This window comes from Rhopilema esculentum, chromosome 21 (genome assembly GCF_057945365.1).
Source record: "Rhopilema esculentum isolate cy_ngs chromosome 21, ASM5794536v1, whole genome shotgun sequence".
Classification (NCBI taxonomy): Eukaryota; Metazoa; Cnidaria; class Scyphozoa; order Rhizostomeae; family Rhizostomatidae; genus Rhopilema; species Rhopilema esculentum.
The window spans coordinates 8,773,386-8,791,504 of NC_142835.1; the positions used below are offsets into that span (position 1 = coordinate 8,773,386).

Consider the following 18,119-nt stretch of genomic DNA (forward strand, 5'->3'; position numbering starts at 1 on the left):
TTATCAGCCAGGTAAATACTTAAAAATCTGTTTCTTTTTTCTCTTGAGCAACATAAGCAACATATAAATGGGGGGGGGGGGGATTCCGTGTTAGATTTTTAAATCGGTTCGAACAAAGCAAAACTTTTGTTTGGTTGTTAGAAAAGCCTTTGTTAGAAAATATGTATATCCAGTTGTGGATCGAATTGAGCCAAGCAGAAGCGCGAAAAGGTAGCAACATCAAAGGACATCAAAGAACAAATATTGAGCTTTCTGGGTGCTGGCGTAGGTGCAGTGAATTTTCCGAATCATTTGTAGCGTTTTCTCTTCAATTCACTACACAAAAATGTCCAACTTTTGATTTTCCAAGTTATCCTGAATTGGGAAGGGGGGTGGGGGGGTGGGGAAGTGCTTGTCTCCTCCCAAACACCTATAATTTATGCCAATGAAAGGTACTACAACATTGTTTGGCCACAGCTTTTGACTGCCTTGTTACATAATTATTCAGTTTTCGAAATCGTAAAAGGGAGAGCCTCGTTCTCGAACGTGTTAGTCCGTGACATAGAGTTAGGAATATATTCCTAACTCTATGGTCCGTGACAACCAGTTTGCGGGTTAGTCTGTGACAGCCGGCCATTTTCAAAAAGAATGATTATCTGTGCAGTTCTGAATCCTGGCGGATGCTTTATCTTTGTCCATTTTTATCCGCAGATTTTCGGTTCTAAATAGTCTTTGCTTTTCAATAATTGATATATTTTTACAAACTTATACCAGTTTGCAGGCGTTTTTATATTCATCATTGCAATTGGTTAATATTTTCCAATGATTTCTTTAAATAATTAAATATTTGTGAAATCGGATGTAGGTTGATTCTCAAGGGCTGTATTTTGAAACCGAATAATGTCAGTAAGTTAATCAGACATGTCTTTAACTTTCCTTATAGTTTCCCAAGTTTGTTATTAAACGCTATTAACTATTCTTTTACGGTTAAAACTAAAAAGGACATTCACATTTTTAGAAAATTTTGACTTAGATCTGGACAACATTCCATTGCGATATTCTATCAAATTCAACGTACAGGGACGTCGCTAGCCATTGTGCTTGAAGGGGGAGCTCAAGTCTCATTTGCCGAGTATGCTAATCGGCCCCCCATGCAAGAGGGCCCCCTCTGAGGCGGTATGCGTTTCAGTGACTGAATGAAACGGATATTATTTGTCGTCAAATCTGAAAACTTACCAACATGTCTGAAAATTTGCCAATGATGCACCCCTTCTCTGCACAGCCCCATTTTTCAAACGAAATTTTTCCCAAGTCAGGTGTCGGACGATGTTATGTCTCATTTGCCTTCCTCAAAAATTGTTTACTCACACCTTTTGAGTACAAGTTTTGAGCCCTGTAAAGGGTATTTGAAATATGAAATAATTGAAATTAGCTTTGAAATATGAAATAATGTTGATTTCCAGTATGAAATATCAAAATAAGGAATCTTTTGGTAAAACTATAAGAATTTCAAATCAAAACAAAAACTTAACACAACAGCAGAATTATTGTAAATAGTCAGCATGGACGGATTTAAGCAACAATGTTTGGGGAGGGGTACCCTGGGTACCAGACTCACTATATATAAAATAAAAAAAAGTCTATTATTCTATTATTTTAGTGAGTCTGGTACCCAGGGTAGGGGGGGATGTTAGACATTAATTGGATTTCTGTGCCACACCCTTCAGGTCACTGGTAATTCTCTCTGCCCATTTTTAAATTCGGTGTTTACCTTTAAGGTAAAGTAAATAAAAAGCAGTGGCGTGGCCAGAGTTGGAAGATTGGATGGGCAGAGAGGAGAAAATTTTTGCTGACCACAACTTTAAGAATTTGGGAAAACACCCTGTTTTGAAAATGCACTATGGCTTTTCTACGTGGCAATGGTAGGCTAATCAAACAGTCATATGAAGCTTTTTGTGACTGACCCCTACAACTGTCTGTTTCTTTTACAAATCCTCTAACCTTGGTGTCAGAGAGAGTCAAAGGATGAAGAACGGGGGAAAGGCATTGCGAAGGAGAATAGAAATGAGGCTCTGGCACCCAGGGTACAATTCCTCTTACGCTTATAATCTGAATTGCATAAGGCGAGGCGAGTAGAAATTGATTTACGTGTAAAACTGATTTTCCAAAGTGGGCAAAAAACAATGAACAGTATTCAAAGTTCTAAACTAAGTCTGTTCACCTTGGAACACAATTTGCAAAATCTCCGACTAGCCTCTTTGAATCCAGGTTTTTTTAAGGATTGAAGTGCTTTAGCATTTTAGTTTCTATTTTGTGTCTATAGAACGTGGAGGACTTTTCGATGGAGACACTAAAACTAGGGGAAATTGTAAAACATTCTGTAAAGGAACGCTGCTGAAAATAAAATAAATAAAGTAAAATATTGGGGTTACTCGGGGATGTTCCTGCCAATAGCGTCTCCTTTGGCTGAAAATTCTGGGAAAGGGTTATTCTTTTTATCTCTTTATGTGGCAGAGGTATCCCCAGCCCATCGAAGATACTTTTTCCAGAACAGGTCAGATTTGTCATTAAAATAAAAGCCTTGTCCATTCTATAGTATTCTCACTTAAAGCTCAAATTTGGAATTAATGCTCTTATTCAAAGATAGGCCTCATTTTTACAGAAATGTTTTTCCAGATAAGCGTCAAAAAATTATTGCAGAAGGCACATCCCTGTGGATTTTCTCCGAGGTAAACCCCGCCGGAGATAAGGGTTCCACATTTCGAGTACTGGCAAATTAGAGTGCACATGTAGGTACAGATTTCATGTGGTACATATAATGATATGGTGATGATTTTACTTCACGTGAATGTTTTCAAAACATTGCATGCACTCATTAGCCGTCTTAACATCACACGAGTGCGGCTTTGCATATAGCATCCTAGCCAATGCTTGCACAAGATGTGGATATACATATTTATTGATGTTGATAGACATAACATAATATGCCAGTTTCATATTTTTCATTGCGGCATTTGTAGAATTGGACACATCTTGATGTTATAATACCAGTTCCGTAACGTCCAGACTTAAGCATATCCTATTGTGCACTTTGCAATGGGTGCCCAAGCTGTATGTTTATTTGTCTAACACGGTTTTAAGGTTTCTCAATTATCTACCACTCATGTGCATAGAATCTAGGGGGCTGTGCCCTGTTATTCGGGCCGAGATCTACTGCTTTTTGAATATTTGCTTTCATATTAGGTGAAACTACACCGTCCTCTATATCCCCTCAAAATTTACAGTCTACAACGCCAATGCTTACACTGAAGTAAAAAAGACTTTTTTTATATGTCAGTGGCTCTTATACTACCGTTGTTGTTGGTTTTTTCTCAACAGTAAAGTTAAAAAGTTTAACCCCTGCTCCTCAACATAACATCTCGAACTATAGTAGTTTTATAATTGTATATGCATTTTAGATATGTTTTTGCTTAAAATAATTTTGAGTAATGAGCCTAAAATTTTAAGCTCCTTTTACTGGTACATGTAGCAATTTTGAAATTATCTCCTTTCCTAGAGAGTCAGGGAGCTTGGATAGACCGGGTTCAGCTTGGACAGTTGGTTGGCGTGCGGAGAGGGGTGGGGGTGTTAGTGAGACTATAATAGAGGCTGGACTGTAGAAAAGAGGCTGGGATGACCTACATGAAGCACTTGGGGCATATTGTGGCGCGAAAGTCAAGATGGAGGACGAAATTGAGCAGTTTATTGCCATCACGGGGGCTGATCGACAGGATGCTGAGCGTATTCTTGAAGCTTGCAATGGAAACATCGAGTTGGCGATAGAAATGCATTTGGACTCTGGTATAGCCACCACAGCTGTACCATCAAATCTCACCGACTCAGGCCCTACAAATCGGCCTAACGACTCGTCGGTGACACTCCCGGACGTAATCCAGAATACTGAGTCAGATAGCAGCTCGTCTGTTGGATTTGAAGGAGGAAGGTTAGCTATCTGTGCTACTTCTTGCAGAAACTGTACCAGCTAGCTTTCATGAAATTATCAAAATGAATGGTCTGAAATGCCACGATATTGAATCATACTTTTTGATTCAAAGTTTTTTATTTCAAGTGAAATGTTGCCAAAGTAACATAACAGATTAAATCTTAAAACAGTTAATAACTAGAGTGAGAAGGCTGTTTAGATGCTTGGACCAGGTTGGAAATATTCCACTTATTCACAGTAAACTGCACAAATGCAATTTAAAACCTTTTGTATGTACTGGAGAAGATTGAGCAATGACTTGAGTAATGACAGGAACCTATAGAATGAATATGTAGCAAATAAAAAAGTGTTATATCTGAACAGAGGTGTTTTGTAATCATAAGCAATACATTGTGCATACAAGTTTAATGTTCTACTAGCCATAACATGTATTATAGATTCTACTTTTATACAGATAACTGCTCCAGAGTCTAGCAAATATGAGATGCAATGCACGACTGAATGGAAACTTTGTTTGGACAATTTGCACCTGCACACCTGAAATCATGCACATTTAGAAATTTGTAGCAGTTATGATGTAGAATATTATCAAATAGGGACTTTGTATGGACAATGTGGAAAGGTGCATGGATGGAAAATTTAGTGCTATAGTATTATAGAGCATCTAATTTAGTAATGTTATAGAGCATCTTATACAGATAACCTGATTAAGGCTCTTTGAAATTTAATCAATGTTAATACTACTCGCATTTCAAAAAACAACTCGCAACAGTCAATACTTTAAATCAAATCAACAGCGTGCACATTTTCTAAAGATGTGGGCTTATCTGTGAATACTGCTATTGTCCTTATCATAACACTATTGTCGTTCAACATTGTTCTATTAAAATTAAAACACAATATACAACAGTGCACAGGCAATATTTTGTAGGTGTTCAATACAGTTTCCAGTCTGGATACAATGTTGGTATGATAATGGTAGAAACTATAAATATAGCAGATTGATCTAGTCAACACCTCTTGTGCAATGACCAAATGTAGCTCCTATGAAACTTTACAAATTAGCATAAAAAACTTTTAGTGGATCAATTTTTCTTTTGCAAGTATAAAAAATATTTGAAAGTGTGCAAAAATTTTAAATGAAAGGTCATTTTATTCAGAGCAGAATCGTAAAAAGATTTCAAAGCTTGCAAAAAATATTAGGTCCTCTTGTTCAGTGCAGAATTGTTGAAGGTACACAAAAATCCAGGCCATGCTGGGAATAAAATGGCAGGGGTGCAATGAATCGCACTCCTTGTGGTGCCAAGGCGTGCAATGGTGTGCTATCGCACCAAAGTACTTAATAATACAGTCAGCTGTATATGGACTAGACTACATAACTTTATCATAAGAAAACATAAGCAAGGCTAGTCCAATCAATACATTTTATCAAACAAGCTTTATTAACGTCAAACCCAACATATTAAAGAGAAAAACGTTAACAATAAGGTAGGTTAATTATTATGTAATCCTGCAGTTTATAAACCCTTCTGGTCTGCTTCTCCTGACAATCTCGTTCTCAAAATTTAAGAATTCTAACTGTGTTTTCACCATAAAGAAAACTTATCTGTTGACTAGTGTTAGAACGAATTAAATGGTTAATTGCACGTTTATATTTTGTAAGAAAGCTACAGCTAAATCCTCACAATTCAAAGTCTCTTAATTTTAGAACATTTTTGGCCACATTTTATTAGTAAAAGTTTCTAAAGAGTTTTGTATTTGCATACAGATAAGAAAAATGCACATAAAGTAAACTGTATATAGAGGAATTGTGAGTCCTGAGAAAACGGGATTTTACTGATCGCACTTGCAAGATACACTCGTAAACCACAGTGTAATCTGGGTCAAATCATTAAGATCAATAATCAATATAAAGATCAATAAGCCTGTTTAAATAAACAAAGCCTTACATGTGCCATGGGGTTGTAACTACAGTGGAATCCCGATATAACGAACTCTGAAGGGAACCAGAAAATAGTTCGTATATCGGGAGTTTGTGAAACCGAGAGATAATGTTTTTTGGGGGTCCTTTCGCAGTTCACGCCTAAAAAACCTGTGGTGGGCTTGTTTAGGCTATCTCCAACCTCTGTACACATGTACAGCCATAAAAGTACCATTTAACTCAAAAAAACCAATCTGAATTCAAATAATACAACTGGCTGGTCATTGAAAATGAAAATCTTAATGTTCCTTTTATAACTTGGGACCAAGAGATTGGCAAAGCTGGTATCACTTCACTTCTAGTTGGCGGCTGAATGATGTCTTCGATTACTTCACATTCTTGCTTGTCTTCTTCTGGTTCTCCATCTGGGTCTCTCAATAAAGTTTTGTCGTCGCTCATTGCTAATGCCTTATATGTAAGAAGTTATTTGTTAGTGTCAATGTACTCATTCGCAGTAATTTCTGACGCAATCGAACTTTCATCTCGTGGTCTGAGTCTATCAGCTAGTGCTAGAAATGTATCATCGGCATGTTTTGCCGATTATAAAAATGATTTCTCCCCAAGAGAAAGTGATAAATGAATACCAAAAATAAATAAACAAAAATAACAGATGAAGAATTTATGAAAGTTCGTTATATCAAGGGTAATTATGATGAAGGGACCTGAAAATGGTTCGTGATAACGAGAGTTCGTTATATCCGGGGTATGTTATACCGAGAGAATTTGTAAGGAGTTTGTTAGGCAGAATCCAAGGGACCAGGCATTTAGTTCGTTATACCGGGAAGTTCGTTATATCCGGGGTTCGTTATATCGTGATTCCACTGCAGTTATTGCAAATGAGACAAGCGACCACAACTGCAAAGCAAGGATTATCGGCCTAAAAGGTCGAGCGATTTTCAGACCTCAACTCAAAACTTTGATAAAGAAATTATGGAAACCTTCCTTTACAGGGGTTTTTCGCCACTTTCAGAACTTCTGTTAGTTTTAAACATGGTATCATTGTGTGCCTTGAAAGTCCGGCTACTAGAATCTGAAGAAATCGAGAAGTGGATGTTTTCATTCAAAAAACGTTTACCATAACTTTAAGCAAATTAGAATATTCGCCAAATTTTTCGTCAATAGAAACGATTGCGTGATTATCACCGTTCCTTCATATTGGTCACTTTAGAATAAAGTGTTATTTGCAGATTATTTAAGGCGTGCGATAAACTGCACTTCTGAGCAACGGTAGGCGTGTGCCAAGGCGTGGGCGTGCGATCGCACGCCATTCCCAGCATGGCCTGAAAATCTGACCCTTTTCAGATCATTGAAAGCCATGTTAGTAGCAAGAGTCACAACAAAAGAGAAGCCCTTCACAGCTTTAACATTTTTACAGAAAGTTTAGGCCTTTTCTCTGCCAAGAAGTGTCTCAGTGTGGAGAAGGAAAGTGGTTTTGCAACATGCTTATATGGTTCTCAGTGGTCCTTTTATTTGTTCAAGGAAAAAGCTTTGTGTCTGATGAGTTCAATTAATATTTTTTGCTTTAATGCTGGCCTTCTACATTGTTTAGAGGCTCACAAAAAAGGAAAAGAGACTGGTTGTAAGACATATAAATTATGACCTTAAATCAAATCAACCGCAAAATCAATGTTGGCACAGGTTTTCTTAAACCATAATTATTTGAATAAGTCTCCAAAAATCTTTTAAGCAACCTTCTTGATTGAGTGCTTCTCTCAAAGCCCTGACATGGAACTATAAAGTTTAATACCCACACTCTTGAGATAGACCTGGAGCAATAAGAATTATGGTAGGCAGATTGTGATTGCCTCCTTGTTTGTGTCAGGTGGCAGTTTTTGCAATTTGTTAGTACATCAGTTTATATGAATGCTTTGAAAGCATTTATGTAGACTACCAGGCTTACGAGAAAGAAAAAATCTTTTAACCACTAAACTCAGAAAGGGACCAAGATAAAAGTAAAAAATGAACAAATGCCCATACAAATCTGAGTTTCTGCAGTATGCACAAACTTTGTTTGGAACTACAGTGTTAATTTGCAAATCAATTGGATGAATACCTCTTTCTACACAAAGAGTGTTTACTATTTAGTGCTTATGATCCAGTAATTCAATTTTTATTGTTCCCCATGGATTTTGGAGATCATTGTTAAGTTAAAACTTTGTAGAAAATACTTACAATTATTTTTGTAAAAATTTGTATATTTCTATGTATCTTTGCTGCTAGATAAAGCTTTTAAAACCTTTGGTAACAGAAAGGCATGTAGTATCTTCAACAAATGCCCAACAGAATGTATTAGAAACCTATTTTATTTGCAGTGATCAAGTCAGAGCGCCAATACCTCAAGTAAGGGCAGTTTTGGTTGATGATCCATATCATGGTAAGTTTAAATGAAATGCCCTATATCACAATGGCTTAGTGATAAAGTTTAGTCAGAAATGCTTCTGTTTTTATGCTACCAAAAAGTGGGGTGACTGCAAGAGGATTACCAAAAAATAGGGAATAGCAATATTTGGAAAACTCACAACATATAATCTCAAGTTTCTTTGTAGTTGTGGAATAAAACAGATTTTAAGTTGAGTGTCTTGGATGTGGAAAATCCTTGTCTTATGAAGTGCAAATCTTCTCCTAAAGGGAGGGGAATTTGCTCACAATTGAACAAAGGATGTCAATGATAAATGAATTGTCAGTTTACTGTTTCCCGAATTATTAAAGCATTACACTGTACTTTATAAGGTGTTAAGAATTAAAGATTTACAGACAAAATAGCTAGACCCATTATAGTTTGTCCTGTTATAGCTGGACCAAGACACCTGTTGTGCCAATCAATGTCTAGGCCAGATTATTTCTTTTTTTGCAAAGTTCATTCAGTTAGAAAAACTCTATTTGTTTTTTAATGGCCCAGTCTAGTTAGACCTGTATTTAAGAAAAACTGAAAAATGGTTTGAAGAAGTTTCTTGTGACAATCAAAGTTTTGTAATTTTTTACATCTTTACTTTTTATCTTTTTTGTTGTAGATCTTGTACAAAAACATATATTTTTTTCATAGCACTGCCATTACCAAGATCAAGAGCAAGACAATCAAACAGATCAGTTTTTGATGCTTTCAGAGACTTTCAAGCTGAAGCAAGTAAGGCACTGTTCAAAAGAATAGATGCACACTTGAATAAATTAAGCCAGCAGGTTTTACTTGCTTCAAGAGCTTTCTTGTCAATTATTTTACTGTTATCAGTTGTGTGCACATGATTGACCTAAAATCTATACATTTGCTAGAAGAATACTTTCCATGAAACCACATGACCAACGATAAAATTATATTGAAGAATGCATAAAGTAGACCTGTTAATTGAAATTTGCAAAAATCTAAACCAGCAATAAACATGGAGTTGCTCATTTGATCTGTGAATAGAAAATCTGCTTGTATCCATATGCCTCACTTTTATGAATCTGACTTTACTTGAATTTGTGGTTGATTAATTGAATATGTACAAAAGAAGTAAACTGCTTACTGTTTGATGCTCTTTCTTTTGTCACAAAACTTTTTTTTCATTCTAAAGTTGTTGGATTGTAATTTTGTTGAATCTTAATTTTTCTTGAACAAATCAATTTTCATATCTGAAGGAAGGCAAGAAGAAATACTCAATAGTGGTAATGATTCACCATTGGTAGTAGCAGAGTCACCAGGAAGCTCAAATTCAGTCAAAACCTTGCAAGATCTCTTTCGCCCTCCTATTGACATTACCTTTAAAGGTACCTTTGAAGAGGTATGTTTCCTGATGCAAAACTTTCTATTCCAATTCAAATTGATATTTTTAATACTTGAGGAGGTGCCTAGAAGCTTATTTGTAAGAATATACTGATAAAGTTATCAACTACAGAGGATACCTGACCTTACTGAATTTTGTGGTCAAGACTTGTTCAAAGCAAGGGTACATTCAAGAACAGGAAGTTTCTTGGAACCATCTTTGTATTGCAAATGGTACTTTGTTGTTGCTGTAGGTTAGTATTTTCATTTGGTTTCTTAAACCACCCTCCAGAAACTGTCTTAACAACCTTTTGTGTCAATTTCCAATGGCTGTTCATTATGTTTTGTCTTTTGCACCAACAAAACCTCTACTACTGTGCTTCTATATCTAAAACCTCTTGAAACCTCTTAAAAAATTTCAACTTGTCAACCTAGGCAAAAGAAGCTGGTAAACTGCAAAGCAAATGGTTATTAGTAAACATACAAGATGTAAAAGAATTTTCATGTCAAACCTTGAACAGAGATGTTTGGAGTAATTCTTTAGTCAGAGACTTAATTGCAGAACATTTTATTTTATGGCAGGTAAGCATGACTTTTTACTGTAATTGAAACTTGGGGTTTTGTTGAAATAACAGGATCCAGATATCAATCATGTTTAGTTTAGTTTTGTGTTATTCATAATAGAAGTTTTTCATATTGAAGAATCTATGTGAAGATATGAAAGTATATTTGAAGTAGTTTATAAAGTAAAGAGGGAAAAAAATGGAGTAAGGAATGTAGAAAGAGGAACAGCAGAATGAAGGAAGGAAGAAAAGAAGGAAAGGAGGCATGTTGGAATAAGAAAGGAAAGTTTCAGTTTATGAGGTTTTTAGCTCTGTGCAGTCGATAACTTTGTTTGCGATCTATGACAGGTTTATCACGACAGTGAGGAAGGACAACGATTTATGATTTATTATCCAGTGAAAAGATTTCCAAACATATCAATAATTGACCCAAGAACTGGTAAGTTCTACTTTCTTTGATATATGGATCTCTTATCCCTGATCTGTTAACATAATTCTCGGTGCAATGATAAATTCATATTTACCAGACACAATAGGCGACCAATAGGATTATAATTTGTAAGCTCTAGAGAACAGTGGATAAGAGATCATCTTACCTACACTGTGAGGAGGTCTGGCTATTTCAAAGTAGAGCATACTGCCCATCCACCTTTTTGCTCTTTCATTTATTTTTTTTAAGTTAATTATCGTTTTGTTGATAATCTATCATGTCTTTGTCAATGTTACCCGCATGTCATATTTACAGGTGAATGTCTAACAGTTTGGGAAACGTACGACAAAATTGATTCTCAGCTCTTTTGCGATTTAGGTAGGTTGTTGGATTTCATTTTGTCCCTTAAACTTTGGCAATGATCGGGCGATTGAAACATTTAATTTCTTTTGTACAAATGCCCTTTAGTCTACTACATATATCGCTGTGTTTTAATTATTATCGATTTAAAAATAATTGCCTGTTATACTTGGGTACAATATCAGTCCTTCTTTAGAGAAACCGAGTTTTGTTTTTACCACGAATATCTTGTACAAATCTTTCATTTATTAACTTTATGGTAGAATTTGACTTCCATATGCTGAAATACCAAATTCTTATGTAGCGAATATTTTTATTCAATTTTACAGTAAGATCCTGCAAGTCAGAAACCACTTATAATAAACTTTCAGGCTCGAATATTTTCTAAAAAGGCTTTGACTTTTTAGGCTAAAAAGAGACCCAAGAAGAAGAAACTTCTTAGGCTAAGTAGAAAAAGGTTGCTTATTTGCGAGGCGTTACTGTATTAGAGTTTTTGCATAGGCTTGAACACCTTTTCCCGGTGTATGGAGTATGTGGAAATTTCCGCTAGGTGCTCGGTCACATAACCTCAAGAACGATCGTTGTCTTGAATCCTAATGCATCATAATGCACAATTTGCTTTGCAGTTACACAGTTTTTAATTGCGCACCCGGATCTTATTAGTGAAAATGAATTTCCTCCAGAAAAAAGACAAAAGACAGTAAGAAACATTTAATAAATGTATTTATCGCTGATGTAATTTACTTAACCATGTCTCCGTTTAATATGCACTTGATTATCGATTCTGGTGTATCTGCTTTAGAAGCTATTTATCATATCTGCTTTCTTTTTGTTTTGATATTTACATTGCATATTGTGATGAAAATTACATAGTATTGCCAAAAACTAATACTGTTTAGAAATGCTGATAAACAAGATTTGGCTGCATCGCTACAAAAAGTGCACGTATCAAAACCTGTGACACATTTTACTCTTATATGAAGAGAAAAGACTTTTGCAGGACTAACTGCACATCAGTAGATCAAGTGAATTTGTACCCTGAGTAAAACGATTTGATAAACAAACATTTTGATAAAATTTGATGAAACAAGTTGATATAAATTGACGTTAAATAAATCTTCTTGTCTAAGGCACTACCCTTTATATTTTTTCATCTACTGCATGGTTTAAAAGCTCTTTTCAGAGTTATCTTTAGGCCTATTTGCAGTTTGAAACTCATTGGTACTGAAGACTGTTAGCCCTTGCACACGTGTTATTTTGTCTGTCAACAGGATCCTGTCTTTGAGAAGTCAGAAGACCAACAACTAGCAGCTGCAATTGCTGCCTCTTTGCAGGAGGACAGCCGCAGTGGAAGGTCGGAAACCATCGAGGAAAGTGATAACGATAAAGATGAAGATATCGAGTCGTTTGAATACAGCGACGACGAAAGCTGTTCCTCAAAACTTAAGCGTGGCGATGATAGAGCATCCATTAATAGTGAAATTAACCAATGCGCGAATAAATTTAAAGCCAATAGTCTTGACAAAGGTAATCTGGAGTCGTCGCGTTGTAATGTTGTAGAGGAAGGAGAAGATGTTTCAAAAATTACAGGTATGTCACTTTTAATTTGATCTTCGTAGTGTATTTACGATAAAAGAATAGTCTCAATGTCTCAACAGGCGGACATAATTGTTCCGTTTTAATATCATTGTCACAAGAGTACAGAAGAATTGTCTGTTACTATCATTGTTATGTGACACGAAACATTGATATGTTACAAATATTTTATTAAAAAGTTTATTTGGCAAAAGCAGCCTGAAACAAAACCACACTACGAAAACAAGGACCATTCCACCATCACCTTGCATTAAGTTTTGTCTTTTTGTCTTGGGGTATTTCAGCGGCAAATCGTTTTAGCAAATATTGTTGCTATAATTAGAACCACAACCACAAAGCATAAGGACAGGCCCGTCGAGAGCCATGACGCATGGGCCGTTTTTTATTAGATGTACCAACTTTGTCACAGAAGACCACCCAGATGCGACACGCATTTGAAAAAAGAGTGAAATATGTGGGATTGAAAGAACACTGAACCTAGCCTAGTATTTATGAATATCGTATTTATTCGAAGATAAGCCACGGAGCTTATAATTATTTTTGGCACGATTTGCTTACGTTTTTAATCGAGGGTTATATTAATTTATCAAGATCTTGCCAAGCTTTCCTGCTATCTTGAAGCTGTAGGTCATAACGTAGAAGACGACAAAGCAATAATTCTAGTATTGAAGCTATCGATAATCCTTTGCTGCACATTATTGTTGGTATTTCCAATGCTTATTTTTTGGTTTAAGTACACAATCAGGCTTTATCAGTTACTCGTGCGTCATTTCAAACCAAATATTATTGCGTTGTTTTATTGGTGCGGCTCATAATAAAGGGCCACTTCCTTTTTTTTGAGAACCCCATTTGCAGCGGCTTGTGAACAAGGAAAGCTTATAATCGAATAAATACGGTATTTTCTTTCTCCTACACAAAAAGTTTATTTCTGCTCAAAATGACGTAGAAAAATTCATTTTGCACTAACACGGACCCTTTGGCGGCACCGTACCCCAGGGCGTTTTTGCTCTTCCCCCCCCCCTTTCACTGGGACTGCAGAAACAATTTACTTGTTAGGAAAGGCTAGAAAAGTTTGGTTAGCAAGTCACTTGGAGAATATAAGGAAACTTTTCCTCATGCTACCATTTGCAAATTTTTGTCAAATATGCATTAACAACAGAATTAAGCTGCAACTAAAATCTTTTCGTTTTTCTCGTTACAATCTCTCTTTCTTTCTTTCCTTCTCCCCTATATTCTCTCCCTTTCTTTTTCTCTATTTTGTTTTTCTTTCTTTCTATTATTCCTCAACTGCCTTTTATGCGCTGTTTTGCCCCAAAGGAGAACGCTATAGGAGAACCAACTGTGGGACACTAGATCATCAAACGTTTCTTACATGTACCAGATGTCAAAGTGAAGTTCATTAAGGTGTATTTCTTACTCGGGAAAAAAAATATCAACAAAGGATTTCTTTGAAATTAATTAAAATAGATCCTTCAAAAAACATTGCCATATCCCTAGCCAAATCAGGTCTTGAGGCTTCATTCCCGCGTCATAGGAAAAGACGATTGACCACTGGTGCATCGGCACAAGTCGCTCCACTTGGCCCATATATGCAACTTATTGGGCTCATGTGACAAAGCAACTTAAATTCTGGAAAGGGAAAGGACAGGAAAAGTTCACTTTCCCCACCGTGGAGCCGATGCACCAGGCATACCTTGAATACCTGAGGTATGAGAGAGCAAGAGAGCCGAGTCTATCTTAAATACAAACATAAAGAACTTTAAACATAAACATAAAGACTGAAAAGAATCCTGCGATGTAAATGAGCCCTTAACTTGTAAGAGATCGAAAAAGCTAACAAGAATCCAAAGAAAAACCGTTTGCTTTATTTGTTTATTTTTTTATTAAATTCATATTTCTACACAATGCCCCATCAGAATCAAAGTACAAGTTGTGAATAAGTAAGAGGCTTATTATGCAAGACAAAGATTAGGTTAAGACTATTATTGAATTCAAGCAGACGTCTGATCTTCCTGGAAGTCACTCTTCAAATGTGTTTTTATTTTCGTTTGAACTGATAGAGCGAGGGGATCTCCCCTAATTCTTTATGCTTTGTACCAAGAAGGGAGGGAATGACGGTAAAAGAACGCAGCGTGAAGTAGCATTTCTAACTGTCACAAAAAACCGTACCAAGGGTATCTAAATACACTCGTCTGAGCATACTACTCTTATTTTTCCCCAAAGCGTTTTAAACACCACACGAAGGCGGAATACACGTTTGAAAGCATGAACCTTACGCTACAATATGGATAAAACAATTCAAGTAAAATACGAATCCCTAGTGAAATCAAATTCCACAACATCCTACGAGAAATCAATGCTGATAAAATTTAATTTGATTCGTACAAGGGATTTTCTTTTATTGAATCAGCTTTTCATGTCTCATGAGGGTCATTTTTGCAACTTTGTAGTTATTGTTCTTTGCAGGACCCTGCACGAAACTTATGCTTCGTCTGCCTGAAGGGAATAGAAAACAAATTCAAATGTCTGCCGATGCAACACTTAAGGTATCTGGTTTTGAGTTTTATCTTTTTTTGTAAAGAACAATGTTCCCAGCTGTCTTCTCTATCTTCTCTAAATGTCTTCTCTAAAACAGGGTATCTTAACTATGGTTGCTCTACTTTTGCTGCAACAAAACATATTTAACGGTATCGAATTTTGTCATCTGACACAAATTTTTGCAAATTATCATTTCCATACTGTAAAAAGTAGAATGTATATAGCAGACATGGTGTGTTTGTTTTGCTGGATTGGAACCTAATGTCTCTTTCTAAATTGGCCTTGTTTTGATAAATTGTCGAGTGAAATCTTTGTCAATGAAGTAAGCCAGTACTCGCCTCCGTCCTTGAAGCTTCTTTAGCAGGGTGCAGGATTGAATAAGCAGAGGTCATAATAAAGTCTGAATTTCGATAAATTATGTAAGGACATTTCGAATTTCCAGTTTACATTTGTGTGCTCTTTTCAATGAAATTGGAGGTTTGAATAAGGAGCGAAGGATCTTCGAAAATCACTATGAAAATTTATGAGGGATGAGGGATACAATAAGAATTAGCCATGCTTGACAAATAAAATCTTAAATTTCATTCGAAATTATAATTTCATCCTAACTAACTGAGCTAAATTTGGATCTCAGTCACGAAGACAAACTTTCCACCGACCCACAAGTCTTTATTTACATTTGTAGCTCGCTTAGTTGCATTGCGCCTCGTATTATTTATTCTTCAGGTTATTGTGTTTGATATTATCAAGATACAAAAGCTTGATTTTATTAGAAAGACGATATTCCTTTTGATGTTTGCCACTAGATAAGGGTTGTATAAATCAGACCTATATCTTCTTTTCCAATACATATCCTTTAATCCTATTAAGATAAGTCCAAAAAATAAGTGTTGTGTTGACCATATCCACAAAGATTTAAGATTCTTGTTATTCATCTAATCGGATAAAGCCAATATGGTTATGCTGACCAGTTTTATTAACTTTTCAAGTCCATTGACGGAGTTACAAAGTTTCAGAGATTTGTTCATTAGAGTAAGAGATTCAGACTTAATTTAAAAGAGAATTTGAAGCCGAATCTCTCTCTAATCACGAAACAAGACATTCTCAAGTTACAGAATTTGCTGTCTTTAAAGCGTCTCTGTTATTTGCACTTATTGTTCAGGATTCCACAGAAGGGAGGTGAAAAATTATCTGCATTCTGTATATAACTTTTTTCAAAGTCTCAACGAAATATTTAATTGTAGGTAGGCCAAGGCATAAGTAATGTTGTAGCGCTAATTGGAAGGAAAATAATCGCTGATTTTTCCAGTGGCCATTTCCATGTAGAGCAATCAAAATGTTGCAACTTGAATAACGGGCTTTCAGTTCAGGGGGTGCTTTTCTCGACTAGTTTAAAAATTAAGATAGCTTTTTAAGAAATTCCCTACGCACAAACTCCTTGGATTTTTGAAGAAATATTCAGTCTTTTTTTATAAGAACTTCAAAATTAAATGAACTTGAGCTAGATAACCGTCGGTAGCATAGACAGCATGTCCGTTTTGCTCGTAAAATATTTGCCAAGCTATTTATTCGCACTTTATAGGGTAATTCAACAATTCGAAAGCTATTTCATTCATAGAGTTTTCTCACTCATTCATACAGTAGTTTTGCCCCAAAATGTCAAAAGATTCATAAAATCCGCATTTTCAAATCTTTTGTGTTCATCGTCATTTTTGTTTCCAAATCATTTTAAAATCAAATCCTCTATTTCTTTTGGGTATATCGTATCTGCAGAATCTTTTATCTCTTTCCAGAGTGACGTTCTATTGCCCACAAACGTCACTGACCTTAAAAATCGAATGAAAGGCAACGGCTGCCTTTTTACAAGCGTTACAAGATCAGCCAAAATTATGATTTGAAATACACCCTGCACTGTTTATTTATAAATCATCAGTTTTATATTTACCGACAATGTTCTATTTTCAGGAATTACAAGACTATATAGCATCTATTGGCTTTCCAAGTAAAGATTATGAAATAGTAGTGAACTTTCCACGTAGAAATCTCACTGACATAGACAATTCAAGAACTCTGAAAGAGGAAAAGCTTTTTCCTCAAGAAACTATATTTGTCCAGGAGCGGTGAGATGATTGCAATAGGCCTAGTTAACATCATTCGACGTTAAAGCTTTCTTAGGTCTTCAACTGACCGTTAATTAAAATCTGTTACTTTTTCAATTTTCTATGTTAAAATGCGCTGTAAATAGTTTCAACGTATAGATAAAGATGTCATGGAAAATGATTTAAACAAAATTCCTGAATTTGCTTTGCGTTTTTCTCTGCATTTTCGACACTTGTGAGCCAGTAATCCGTATATCTTAACATGCACTAGTCAATGTATGTCCATCTCCAGAATTCAGTAGATTTACTCATTTGAGTGATTATTTCCTAATTAACTGAAAGTGTTAATGAAGAGAACTTTCTTGTTCTTTAAAATGGACAAGAAAAACAAAGAGGCCTTTTCCTTCTTGCGTCATTTTCATTTCACTTGTCATTTTAATTTTCTGAAAATGCGATGCGTTCATTTATCGATGGCGAAAGTGCTGATGAATCTCGTGGCACTGACATGGTATAATCTTAACCACGAATCAATCTCAAGAATTGTTATTTTAACCTAAACATCTCCATCAAATTGTATTAATTTTGCAGCCTTCTCCACGGCCTATGCAATAATCCAACGCGGTCCAGTACCTGTCTTGTGTTGGTACCAGACTCGATCCAGTTCCAAACTCGATGATCTAGTTCCAGTTTCGAAGACCCAGTGCCATGTCACATAAATTGGTTAGATATTGGCCAAGATATGGCCACAGGAGAAAAGGCTCTTTCCCCATCAAATCACTGCAATTCGGTCTCTGTTCATGACTTTACGTACCAAGCAAAAATAACAGTTACTTGTTAAAAATGGCTTTTAAA

General features: G+C 35.8%; 1 protein-coding gene across 1 annotated transcript; it reads left to right on the top strand.

The window, feature by feature from the left end:
• The first annotated feature begins 1,743 nt into the window (after nt 1-1,743).
• On the top strand, nt 1,744-17,472 carry LOC135684822 (UBX domain-containing protein 7). The gene is made up of 11 exons (XM_065200490.2): nt 1,744-3,961; nt 8,255-8,316; nt 8,986-9,066; nt 9,558-9,700; nt 10,117-10,263; nt 10,593-10,683; nt 10,990-11,052; nt 11,661-11,734; nt 12,306-12,624; nt 15,097-15,176; nt 17,134-17,472. The coding sequence occupies exons 1-11, from the start codon at nt 3,699-3,701 to the stop codon at nt 17,290-17,292; spliced, it is 1,482 nt and encodes a 493-aa protein (XP_065056562.2). The 5' UTR covers nt 1,744-3,698; the 3' UTR covers nt 17,293-17,472.
• The last annotated feature ends 647 nt before the right edge of the window (nt 17,473-18,119 follow it).